This window comes from Strongylocentrotus purpuratus, unplaced genomic scaffold (assembly GCF_000002235.5).
Source record: "Strongylocentrotus purpuratus isolate Spur 01 unplaced genomic scaffold, Spur_5.0 spur5_scaffold_18, whole genome shotgun sequence".
Classification (NCBI taxonomy): domain Eukaryota; kingdom Metazoa; phylum Echinodermata; class Echinoidea; order Camarodonta; family Strongylocentrotidae; genus Strongylocentrotus; species Strongylocentrotus purpuratus.
Window position 1 is genome coordinate 14,455,737 of NW_022145603.1, and position 12,367 is coordinate 14,468,103.

The 12,367-nt window shown below is 39.0% G+C and overlaps 1 protein-coding gene across 1 annotated transcript; it reads right to left on the bottom strand.

Moving 5' to 3' along the window:
• Window positions 1–1,341: 1,341 nt before the first annotated feature.
• LOC115925214 lies at window positions 1,342–11,814 on the bottom strand. The gene is made up of 5 exons (XM_030988795.1): window positions 11,787–11,814; window positions 10,516–10,704; window positions 9,745–9,843; window positions 3,646–8,507; window positions 1,342–1,453 (listed from the first exon to the last, which is right to left on the bottom strand). The coding sequence occupies exons 1-4, from the start codon at window positions 11,812–11,814 to the stop codon at window positions 3,676–3,678; spliced, it is 5,148 nt and encodes a 1,715-aa protein (XP_030844655.1). The 3' UTR covers window positions 1,342–1,453; window positions 3,646–3,675.
• Window positions 11,815–12,367: the final 553 nt, after the last annotated feature.

A 12,367-nucleotide genomic window follows, 5' to 3' on the forward strand; every position in this document is an offset into this window, starting at 1 on the left:
ATAAAAAAAAAAATAAATAAAAATCTTGACGAAATCAAAAGGTGATACGTTGACTTCGTTACGTATCACCTAATAATAAATAACAATCTTGACGAAATCAATAGGTGATACGTAGACTTCGTTACGTATCACCTAATTAAGAGACCTAGTAATAAAATAGAACAAAATGAAATGGATTGAACATTTTTAACTTGAAGTGCATTTCTTGCTGTAATATATTAACAAATATAAACAGTTCTTCAATCCTACCTAATAATTTTCTCCTCTTATACTCTGTGTATGCGGAATAGTTAATAGTAAACCAAAAATGTGTATCTGTTCTTGAGGTAACGATTGCATTTATTGTTGAAAGAAATTATCCTAATATCAAAATATTCAAATAGTTTTCAATGAGAAATCAAATGCCTTCAAAATTCTTCAAGAATAGAGTCCAGATAAAATTAACTAATGAATAATTAGAGAACAAACTTACCCTGTCAGCTCCAGGATTTGTAGAAATTCCCTGCACGGTGTGAAAGATCGTGCCATCAGTACTACAAGCAAGCTTGTAGCTTGTAACCCACTGGCTAAAATCTTCTCGCCCTTGAGTCGCAACTGAAATGACACGGTAACGGTCCAAAAGATCCACCTTGTAGAAAGAAAAGAATGGGACGAAGAATTCTTGATGTTTATCCTCATATTCATCTAATTTGTCTATCTCCATGAGAAAACTTTTAACCAATGATCATGCACCTATCAATGAATTTACCTTGCTTTCATTCAGTTCAGCTCATCAATAATGTAACTATGGCAATCTTATAGTAGCTTTACCTAAAGAGAGGAGAAATAAATCTACGAACCCATAAGTCACCTCAAAAATTGGCGGGAAGAAAACAAATTTGTACGGTGTCAGTGACTTTTTCATTACTGACATGGTGGCAGCGGTGGGATATGAATCCATGGTATAGAACTGACTGGTGACTCTTTCATTAATGACCTGGTGGTAGCGGTGGGATATGAATACATGGTATAGAAATGACTGGTGACTTTTTCATTACTGACATGGTGGCAGCGGTGGGATATGAATCCATGGTATAGAACTGACTGGTGACTCTTATTACAGAATTATGGCAGTGTATGGATACAAATTAAACTATGGCATCAAAATTGACTGTCGACCCTTTTCATTACTGATACGGTGGCAGCAGTGGGACACGAACCGATGCCATAGAAATAAGGGTTGTCTAAATGTTTCGTGTCTGAATTGGCCTAAAAAAAACCTTTCGTACCTGGATCCACTGGTTGGCATTGTTTGTACGTGCAGACCAGGCTCCACGCAGGTTACCGACTTTGGCCAGGTTAAGACGACCTCTCTTTGCACCATGGTCAGCATTATACTCACTGGAAGCTGTCAGACTTGAATCTGGGATGACATAACTCTCAAGTCCCAGAGGGCCAGGGTCATTCAAGTTGGCTGTAAGTTATTAAAAGCGTGACAAAATGAAGAAAAACAATTGTTGGAGACACCCGGACTCGAACCAGGGATCTCGAGCTTGGAAGTCAAGTGCATTACCGATATACCAAAACATTTCCCATGGCGATTACACGTAAACGGGAAATGGAATTCTCAAATCCTACTTTGCAAGTGAAATATTAGCATGATCCCGGCATCTGATTGAAAAACAAAAGACACATTAGTGATAGCTGATTGTCTCAGCTACAACATACCCGTTAAACAAAGGAGATATTGCTCACGAAAGACAGGAATGTAGAATCCAGTTTTGAGAAAAAGTCATGTCCCATAGAGAATACACGCAAAATGTGAAAAATTTACATGCCTCCTTTAATCGCAAAAATACGCCATGATGCCTTTGTCTAAATGAACAATTGTGAATACTACCCAGGGGCAAGACAGGTTTTTGAGACATGGAATGTTGTAAAAGGTTGTTGGGTATCAACCTGTTCAGAGGAACTCCCTTAACAATTTCCAGGTGGACTACCTCGAAAATATGTTGCTGGAAAAAATGGCGGCCATTTTTTCAAAATGGCCGCCATAAAAAAATATTTTTTAATAATATAACGATAAGTTTTGAACAGAACCTCATTTTACCTTGTGTTTGGTATCATATGAAAGGTAATTCAATTTCCTACAAGATGATACTACATTTATATTGATTGATGTCATAATACTTTAACAAAATTGCCCGAAATGTGATTTTTTAACATTTTTTCTCACAAAAAAAATTTTGCTTAAATACATATTTCCTATATCTCAATACAAATTAAAAATGAAGAATCGATAAATTGCTGAAAACTGTCCCAACATCAGTTTAATATGACCTGAAAAGTACAGCTTTATTGCTTTCCTAACAAAAAAGATATAGCGCTCCAAAGTTCACATATTGATGTTCACTAATACAACGTTTTTTTACAATACGCACAGGCTATAGTATTTATGCTATTCACGCACAATATGCGCACATGTGTTGCCATCTTGCTGTAGGGTTTGAAGGTTGTTTGCAACTGAAACATTAATTTTGAGCATTCTATCTCTTTCTTTAGATTTGTTTCCCATTTCTACATAATAACTGTGCAATCATTATTTGCAGGAGTTGCGAATCGGGCCGGTAGGGGAAGGGTGGGGGGGGGGCGGTCCCCCAGTTTATTTTTTTTGGTGGTTTGTTCCCCTCTGGAAAGTTTGAAATTGTTAAATAAATGAATAGAAAAGACAAAATAAACAAATTTTACTACTTCAAATTTAGAAATATATTCGCTACACACAGGGCGCTACACTACTGAGCGTAGTAAACTTTGATTTAAAACAGATATGAAATGGTATAGGCCTATAAGATGTCTGAACTGCTTAAGTTAGTGTGACATCGATCTTGTCTTTTAGGTGTTCGATAATGTAAACTCCAAAACATTGGCTAAACTTCAAAATGCAGGGTCAGTAATTGATAGGGGACGTGGGGGGGGGGTGGAAAAGTTTCTCCCCCACACTAAACTTTAGGGGGAAATGTAGAATTATTATAAAAAATTATGGTTTCCAGGCTACCTATACGAATTTACAGACACAACAATTTGTATAGAAATCAATATCACGTCCTGATATTCGTTTTTGATTGAAAGTGCTGTCACTATGCAACGTCCCAATTATATTTACACAAGGGCGTTGCAAAATGTTCTCAAATGCAAAATGCAAAGTCTTAGTGGGGGAGGGTGCGATATTTTAGGTAGCTCGGCAACTGAAGGGGGAAGGATCTATTAAGGTTAACCCCCCCCCCCTTCCCGCCATTACAAGATATTGCTGCCCCTGAATGTTTTGTTCAAGGATCAGTAACTATAACAAGCTACAGGGTGCAAACTTCACGTACATGTATTGAATGGATAATGCATAGTGGAAATCAAAACTTGGAGATATACATGTTTAGTGTTCAAATGATCTATCAATAAGGTTTTTAACACCAAGTCTTTAAATGTATTTAATGTTCACTTAACCTCTTTCCAATTATACTGTTATAGCGGTTTTGGCTAAAATTACAGTGCACATACCTGATTAAATGTAAATAAAAATGTTAATAATGATGATAATATCTAACTGAAAAGGGAATTAAGATGAAAATAAAAGTCGTTAATGTTATTCAATTTGTGAACATATTTCAATACCCCGGTATATCGTAGTTGCATTTAAAGCGACTATTCTTCATTTCCGACATCACTGTTTTTCTTTCTTAAATCACTGTCTGAGTCGCTGCTACTGTCACTGATATTCGCTGCTCCGATGTCAAATTCGATCTCCTGCACCCTGCTACATTTGCTTGATAGTCCTTGGCAACGGCACCCTATGTAGCATGGTATTTCCGTCTTGGCACATGAGCAGTTCTTCTTGCACCCTTTAGTACATCCGCATGATATAGCCTTCTTCATCGAAACGGGCCAGGCTTCATGGGTACTTGGAATAGGAAGCACGTGCTGACCATCCAGATTCCACCCAAATTCTGTCCAGGCAGGGATTTGAGGCTTGGCAATGTGTGCTGTCTTATCTATCATCGTTGCAAGGGCAGCTCTCTTTACATGTAGAAGAAATGCGTCCTCTGTGGGGGGCAGGAGCCTTAGGAGAGTAGATCTGTTGTTCAAAAACTTGTATGCCCTGATTTTGCCTAGATCAGACTCATTGAAGTCATCACTTGCTGAGGTGTAAACAGCAGTCGTGATGGCCCTTGCCTCCTTGATTAGGTCTCCAGATACAACGTCAGCTGGATTCTCACCAAACTGTTCAATCGTGGGTATGTCAAGACTCAAGCTGCGCTTGAACCATGCCTTCTTGCCGGTGAAGAATGGATAACTTGTTGTATCTCTGCCACTCAGGCTATGGATGAAGGGCATTGCACGACACGGTGAAGCTCCCAGTGCTACCACCATTTCATGGATCGGCAAGTATGAGTCTTTGGCTGTCCTTATCCATAGTTCTGGTAGATCTTTCAGGTATGTCGCTCCATAGTGTAGACACGTGATAATAATATCTGTGTCATTGGCATGGATGACTACCCTTTCAACTTTGTCATTTTGGACACTGTACAGGGTGTGCAGAATTACCCTTGTATCAGCCTCCTTCTGAGTCGATTCAAGAGCTGGAACATCCATAACAGACTCTCTTGTGATCAATACAGTCTTAGTCTCTTCTGTGAATCCACCGCCCAGATAGAGATGGGTTGGGCCTACATTGTCATCCAGATGCTTATTCTCACACCATTTCTCGCATAGATAGTTTTGGAGATTAGCCTTGTTTGCAGCCACTGCAAAGAATTCCTGTGGGTCAGGAGCTGTGTAATGGTCACTGACTTCATATTCCCGGGCGGGTTTAGATCGGGCATACCTGTGCTCTTGCTCAGCAGACTTCAAGCTTGGTCCGCTGTACCTGTCACAGCAGAAGTGTATGAACTCCGTACCAGCAGGCACATCATTCAGTAGCAGGTATTTGTATCGTTCAGCAATGGTTCCAAATCGTTCGCCTTTGTTGAAAGACCAATGTCGGATGGCACACATGGCATCAATGACTACTGCTGTCTTTCTGACATGTTGGGGCAGATCAGGCGTGCTGGTAACTTTGGTCACCTCTTTCAGGGTTTTCACGAGGCTTGATTTGGTACCTTTTCTCATTCTGCCATCATCTTGAAAGAGAGACGGTGGGTATTCATTGCATTCGTGGTTCCCTATGAAGTCAACAATGTCTAGTTCTCCACCACTAGCAACGATCTGTGTCATTCGCAGAAGAGCAGTTACTTCATTACTCTTCCCCGATTTAGCTGTTTGGGGCGCAGACTTCTTTTGTTTCTTGTTTTGTGTGTGGAACGTGTTCAGCTTCACAATACTTGTCTTCTTCTGAAGACTGGACAGTGACTTAGAGAGTGCATCCAGGCCTATTTGTTTAACACTGGTCAAGTTGTCCTTAACTTTGCAATCAGCACATTGCCCAGTTGCCACATTTATCAGGGATGTCGTGGTTGCACTGAATGGATTCGTCTCGACTGCTGCCATTACCTTGATGACCATCTCTGCATCCCTTGTTACTCGACATGCACCAGATTCATGATGAGGGCTGGTTGAATGAAGATGTAGCATTGATTTCAACTGTGCAGAGACAGATGCAGTGATGGGTTTAGTGTAAACCCATTTCATCCGTGCGGCAGGGTTTAGTGTAATTCCGTCAAGACCGCTAGCTTCCTTGGCATCGGCATTGTAAGTCTGTTCAAGAAGCATGTCAGGAGAAACACAATTGTGCTTGCCGTCTGCTCTCCTTCCAACAAATGCACCCGCCAGAAGTGCTTCATGTACATCAGGGGCTGTTTCAGGAAGTTTCTTCATCTCATCAAGATAGAGTGGGAGAGACTGCTGCCCATATTTGTAATGCCCTGCTGCTGTGAGGTAAGGTAGCATTCGATATGATTCACAGAGGTGTCCTACCCAGTCAGCTTCTCGCTGGTAGTAGATAAATCTATGGAGAACATCTGACATAATCAGGAAGGTGGACCATAGGATTGCTGTTGGCTGCTCAACCATTGATTCTTGGAAAAGCATCATCTGTTCCCGCAGGGCTGATAACTGTTCATGGGAATTCCGAAGCATTTGCAACTTTTCAGTGGCAGGGATGTCTTTTTCAAAGAGCATCTTCAAGACAGATTCCACCTGAGGCTGCCAGTGATCTGTTGCTCTGTCTGCTGCCCATGTCTCAAATGCTTCCCAGTAGAGGCGCCACATAGCTTCGCTTAGGATTCTCAGGGCATGTATGGTCTGGTAGTAGTCAGCTTTCTCACCAAACATCTTCTTGGCAGTCCCTTCCTGGCATAGACCAGCTGCAACGAGAAGATCTTCTGCACCTGCCTCCCTGGTGATCTTGCAAACTGCTTTCATGTAGTTGTGAGCTTGATGAAAGCCACCCAGCAGTAAGACCACATTGCTGAACTCATTACGATGCTTGTCTCTGATGGCTACGGCGAGCTCATATGTTGCCTGATCTCCAGTGATAATTGTGTATTTGTCGCCAAGTGCACGTGATGTCTTGACAAGTCGAATCATCATTTCCTTTAGTATAGTAGGGTTGGTTGGAGAGGATGGGATCAGAGGAAGGTAGCCAATGATGCTCGCCTGTCTATGTGGGTGGAGGTCAGCACAGAACGCAGAAAAGCCTGGAAGTCCTGCTCCTAAATCTGTAGGAGCATCCAACAGTTGCGAAGTAGTAATCATTCTACCGAGGCGCCACATAAGCAAAACATCCTCAGCCTGGCCATCTGAAGAAGTCATCAGACTCTCCAGTTTCTCTATGCATTGAAGTGACCTAGATGTCTGCCTGTCTCTAGCTGAGATATGGCATGTAGAAGGAGGTGGGTCTTCAACATCAAAGAGAGTTTTTCTTCTGTCTGACGTGGAAGTACGCAGTCTAGTGCCTTCCTGGGCCCTCTCCAACTCCTGGTTTTCAATGACGATTGCAGTAGTAGCATTGAAACTTCCACCTTCAAGTGTTTTCTTCTTCCAGTCCAGATTGTCCATGGCAAACACATGGGGAATTTCACTGTTTTTTGCCATTGTCTCTGGGATGTAAACACCATCAGTTTCAACCTGCTGCATGGCCTTCACACTCTGTGCTGTCAGTTGCCGATGAAGACGTTCATAACTGATCCCCAAGCCAGTTCGGTTGTTCATCACTACTTGTGATTTGCTTCGTGTCTGATTGAATATGTAGTATGCAGTGGAAATTCCTAGAGGTGTGGGTATGCCAAATACATGCTGTAGGACATACTGTGACATGATGATAGCCTTTTCCGCTGTTGCCTGGTCTACATGAACTTTACCTCCTTCACTCAATTCTGGTACATGGTCTTTGAGCAGCATTGCTGAGAAGTTGAAAAGCGAGTATGGAACCATGTTGTATGCAGATGTGAAGGAAATCTCAGTTGAATTTTTCTCACGAGTCTCTTTCTTACACTTTTCACAATCTGCTCTAAGAATCTTTGATGCTTGCAGAAGTGTATGGTGTTTTTCGTCTCCTTCTAGGCGCCTCAGTTTATCCAGTGCGTCACCAAGTGGTACTGTGGAAGCACATATAAATCCCGAACCTTTTGTTTGATTGAGGACTGAAATACGTGACCCATAGTGATCCTGTAACTTCTGTTTCAAGACAGTCGCCCGGTATTGATTTCCTTTATCGACACCAAGATCCATAAGAATGTCTCGGTACCTATCGCGGAGTGATTCTACGAGGAATCCGGACGGATCATGGAAAAGAGGAGCTTCCAGCTCATCTACTAGTCGGCTGAATGCAACATCATAAGGGTTTAATTTTGGCTGACCAGAATGAATGCGAAGAGCCTTGAATTTGTTCATACATGTTGAATGATAGGTTATATCATTGGCAATCATATCATGTCCCTGCCCAATCAGCCTCTGTAATATGTCATCTCTGCCCAGCTTCCTTGCCCTCTCCTCAATCGACATTTGACTGCTCTTTGTTGATACCTTACACACTGGCCCCTTTCCCTTCAACTTCCACTTCTTATCGCAAATTATACATGTCTTCTTTGCTTCAAAACTCTCAGTGTTCTGACGGGTTAACTTGACAGGTTGCTTTGACTGCGATGAGCTGCATCCTGCATGAGACTCACCTTCTGTACTCGGGTTATCAGCAAGACGTTTCTTTTCAGCACACTGGTAGCCTTTCTCATGTATGTACCAGTTACGACATTTTGCATGCCACCTTGGTGCATTTTCCTCCAACCAGGTTTCTGATGCTGACTCGGTGTGAATTCTGTTAAACACTTCATCTTGTCGAGCGAACATGGCTTGTATAAGCTTTGAATATGTTGTTAACTGGATGAAGTATAGACTCATCAAAGACTCTTGTTGGCATATGATGCATTTTGTGTAATCAGTGCTCATATCTTTGGAAGACTTCTTAGCAGGCACATGCTTCAGGGACATGGCACTATCTGCCACACGTTTGCTTGGCTGCTTACTCATCTTGCTGTAGGAACCTACAATATAGAGGGGGAGGGGTATCGTTTTAATAATAGTTACACTGTTTTCATATTTGATATAAATCTAACTTTAAAATGTTACTTAAAGGTATTATGTCCCATTTGCATGCCAAACTAATGAAAAGGTTAAATTCCAACGGGATTTGAAAGATAATACTAATTTAGAAATTCCCTCAAAAACGAAGGGCTTAAAATGTCTTTAAGTTGAAAGAAAAAAATGACCATTAGTTGTCGAATCGACTTTAGTGATTGCAATCACCAAGGTAATATTCTGATTTTCAAACCCTTGTACCGACTCGTTGTACGTTTGGTGCTGCGCAGAGATTCAATCCGTTTAATTTTGGCCATTACAAGAAGTGGGTTGTTGATGTAGGCAAATGCTCATGTACCCTTTACAGCTCATTTTATGTATGTTTTTTTTTCTCTTTAATATTTATGTATGTTATTACCAAAGAAAACAGTCAGAGAGTCACTCAATAGTGTCTGACAGTGAAGTCTAGCAAGTAAACGGGTTTCCTTGCATAATTTGAATAGAAGTGAGGAATTTGACCAAAGTAAAAAATATAATTATGCCTTGAATTCAGATTATAACTACAATGTATAGCTATTGTTAGAAAACTTGTATAAAGTACATTTAACTGTGTGGCATACAAATAATATTAGATGAATCTAAATGATACTAAAATAGAAAGATACCTCAAATCACTAAAAACTTGGTCCTTTGAATATTAATTTTGCAAAAAGTAATGTGAATGATGTTTTAATTATAATGTGTACATTATTACAGTGTGACAATTAAAGGTGAAAAAAAAAAATCAATGTCCCATTTGCTGTAAAACACATACCAATTAAATGATATTGTCGCATGCAGATATTAGAAAGCTTGTTTGTTAATCGCTTACCATTATGTACTAGGTGCTTAAGCGGGATATCATCATCAGGATCACTGACATCATTTTGCACTGAGGCAAAGGAGGCATCCATGTTGTCCCAATCAGCATCCCCTAAAAAGAAAAAATTCATATTACATACTCGTTTTTAGTGACTAGCGATTGCAGAGTGGAGACAAATGGATAGATGGGAATTTTTTTTTTTTTCAGCATTCAATCATATGAAATGTATTTAATGTAAGATTAATGTTTTTATTCATAATATTTACAATGACTGATATTTTCTACAACTCAAAATATAATACACCTCCAGATATTGTAAAGAATGTTTGTTAATCGCTTACCATTATGGACTAGGTGCTTTAGAGGCATATCATCGGGATCCATGACATCATTTTGCACTGAGGCAAAGGAGGGAACTGTGTTGACACTATCAGCATCGTCTAAAAAGAGAAAATGTATATAAAGTAAGATTAATCTTTTGATGGCTAACATTTACAATGACTGATATTTTCTATGATTTAAAAATATAATGTACACCTCCAGATATTGTAAAGAATGTTTGTTAATTGCTTACCATTATGGACTAGGTGCTTTAGAGGCATATCATCGGGATCCATGACATCATTTTGCACTGAGGCAAAGGAGGGAACTGTACGTGTTGACACTATCAGCATCGTCTAAAAAGAGAAAATGTATATAAAGTAAGATTAATCTTTTGATGGCTAACATTTACAATGACTGATATTTTCTATGATTAAAAATATAATGTACACCTCCAGATATTGTAAAGAATGTTTGTTAATTGCTTACCATTATGGACTAGGTGCTTTAGAGGCATATCATCGGGATCCATGACATCATTTTGCACTGAGGCAAAGGAGGGAACTGTGTTGACACTATCAGCATCCCCTAAAAAGAGAGAATTCATATTCAATACTTGTTTTGCTGACTAGCCATTGCATAGTTGAGAAAGAGAGGAATGGATGGGAAATGTTTTCTTTTCCTCATTCAATCATATGAAATTTTATTTTATGTAAGATTGATGTTTTAATGGCTAACATTTTGAATGACTGATATTTTCTACAACTCAAAATAAATGATATATAAGTTACCTGATGAGGTACGATGAATCACTTGAAGTACCTTCCCTGCCCACCAACGCCCACGTTCATCTTTCATCTTCACGTTGGTCCCTTTCCTTAATGGATTCTTCTTAAAGAACCAAACATCTCTCGAATCAACGTAGTGCCTGGATCCATCCTTCTTCCATTGGATGAGGAGGTCTATACCATTTGTTTCAGCTGTAAACAAAAAATAACAGCAGTCAATTTAACAAATTTGAATTGTTCAGCTATGTGGTGTTGAAAAGATTTGAAATCTACATTCCAAGTACCCTAGTCTGCGCACCAAGACTTTTCATACAAAAATGAAAAATGTTAAACATGAATCTAAAACTAAATACCTGCGTGACTTGTTCAAAAATTATTCGGAAGATTGATGAAAAAAATCTAAACAACTAACTCACATTTAACACCTCTCCGCTTGGCTAGAACATTGATGTGCACTTAAGTATGTGCACCCCATTCAATTTTATGTACATCCAATTTGCAGCCATTAATTGTGAGATTTATAAAAACTACAAAAGTTGCATTAACTCTGACATTGATTATAACATGACATGGAATGGCGAATTCGTTTCTTAGAAAACTGTCGGTTGCGTCTTTTCTTCCATCGCAATCACACATTAATTAATGCAGTTTAATAATGATAACAAAATAATTATTATAGAGTCTAGGGTCTAGATCTACTTAGATTTAGTCAAGAATCTAGATCTTTAGATGTCTATAATATATAGTACAGACTAGATCGATCTAGACTAGAATATATTTAATGAAACAAAATTATGCACATGCACCTCATATTATTTCACCTTTAATCATAACCATATGATTTTTGTACATAGATCTAAGCGAATAAAGATGTTCATAATCATAGCTACATGTTTGGATTTAATGAAACAAAATGATGGACATGCACCTCATATTAATTCACCTTTAATCATAACCATATGATTTTTGTTATATAAGCGAATAAAGATGTTCATAGCTACATGTTTGTGTGCCAAAGGTCGCCATAGACCCGACACTTATATTGTAGATCTAAGTGACTAAGCCGTATTCGCCATAACAAGACACGATATACAGTACGTGGGACAGGTGTACTAAATTTGTTCATCACCAGACACTCTTCAGTACCGTATACCAACAATAAAATAATTTAATACGTATATCGGCACTTAAATACTTTCAACAACCATAAAGCCATAAGTAACTGATATAAATGACTTATCTGCACATTACAATTTGTTTATTTAATTGCTTACGTAGACTGGAATCCCCGGCAGACGACATGTTGTTGTTGTTGTTGGGTAATTGTTTATTGGCGTTCATTCAATGTTGAATATATACGCCATAATTATTTTTAATTTTATAGGTCTAAGGAAAATCAGTTATAAATAAGAAAACTGAGGATAAAGATTTGTAATGATATAATTAAAAAGTAACGCAATTTTTTAGGAGTCTCTGGATGGTTTGCAACTTCGTGTTTCTGCTCTTTTTTTTAAAGTTTAATCTGGTCAGCCCGGTTTCGATGGCATGGAAAACTAGCTTTGCCCGATGTGAAACAGGCTTCTCGGCTACTCGGCGTGCGTGCGCAGTGATCTTTTAATTTTATAACGCACGGTGCATGCCTAGACCACTCAGAAACACAGAAACACTATAAATTGAGACACATCGTACAGGGGCGCTCCTGAAACCGAATTTCCAATCCATTCAAGTAAATTGATATACAAATCTTATCACATTATCACTATTTGTAAGCAAACATTTAAGTGGGCTCTTTGTTAGTATCAATGCATAAAAATAGAACAATTGAAAAATTAACGTCTTTATTTAATATTATATA

What these genes read in the sequence shown, in the direction of transcription:
- LOC115925214 (XM_030988795.1), bottom strand. Translation starts at nt 11,814, where the DNA reads ATGTCGTCTGCCGGGGATTCCAGTCTAC. An exon ending in TGCCGGGGATTCCAGTCTAC is followed by an intron (nt 10,705 to 11,786) that starts GTAAGCAATTAA and finishes TTTTGTTTACAG; the next exon opens with CTGAAACAAATGGTATAGAC. An exon ending in GATTCATCGTACCTCATCAG is followed by an intron (nt 9,844 to 10,515) that starts GTAACTTATATA and finishes TTCTCTTTTTAG; the next exon opens with ACGATGCTGATAGTGTCAAC.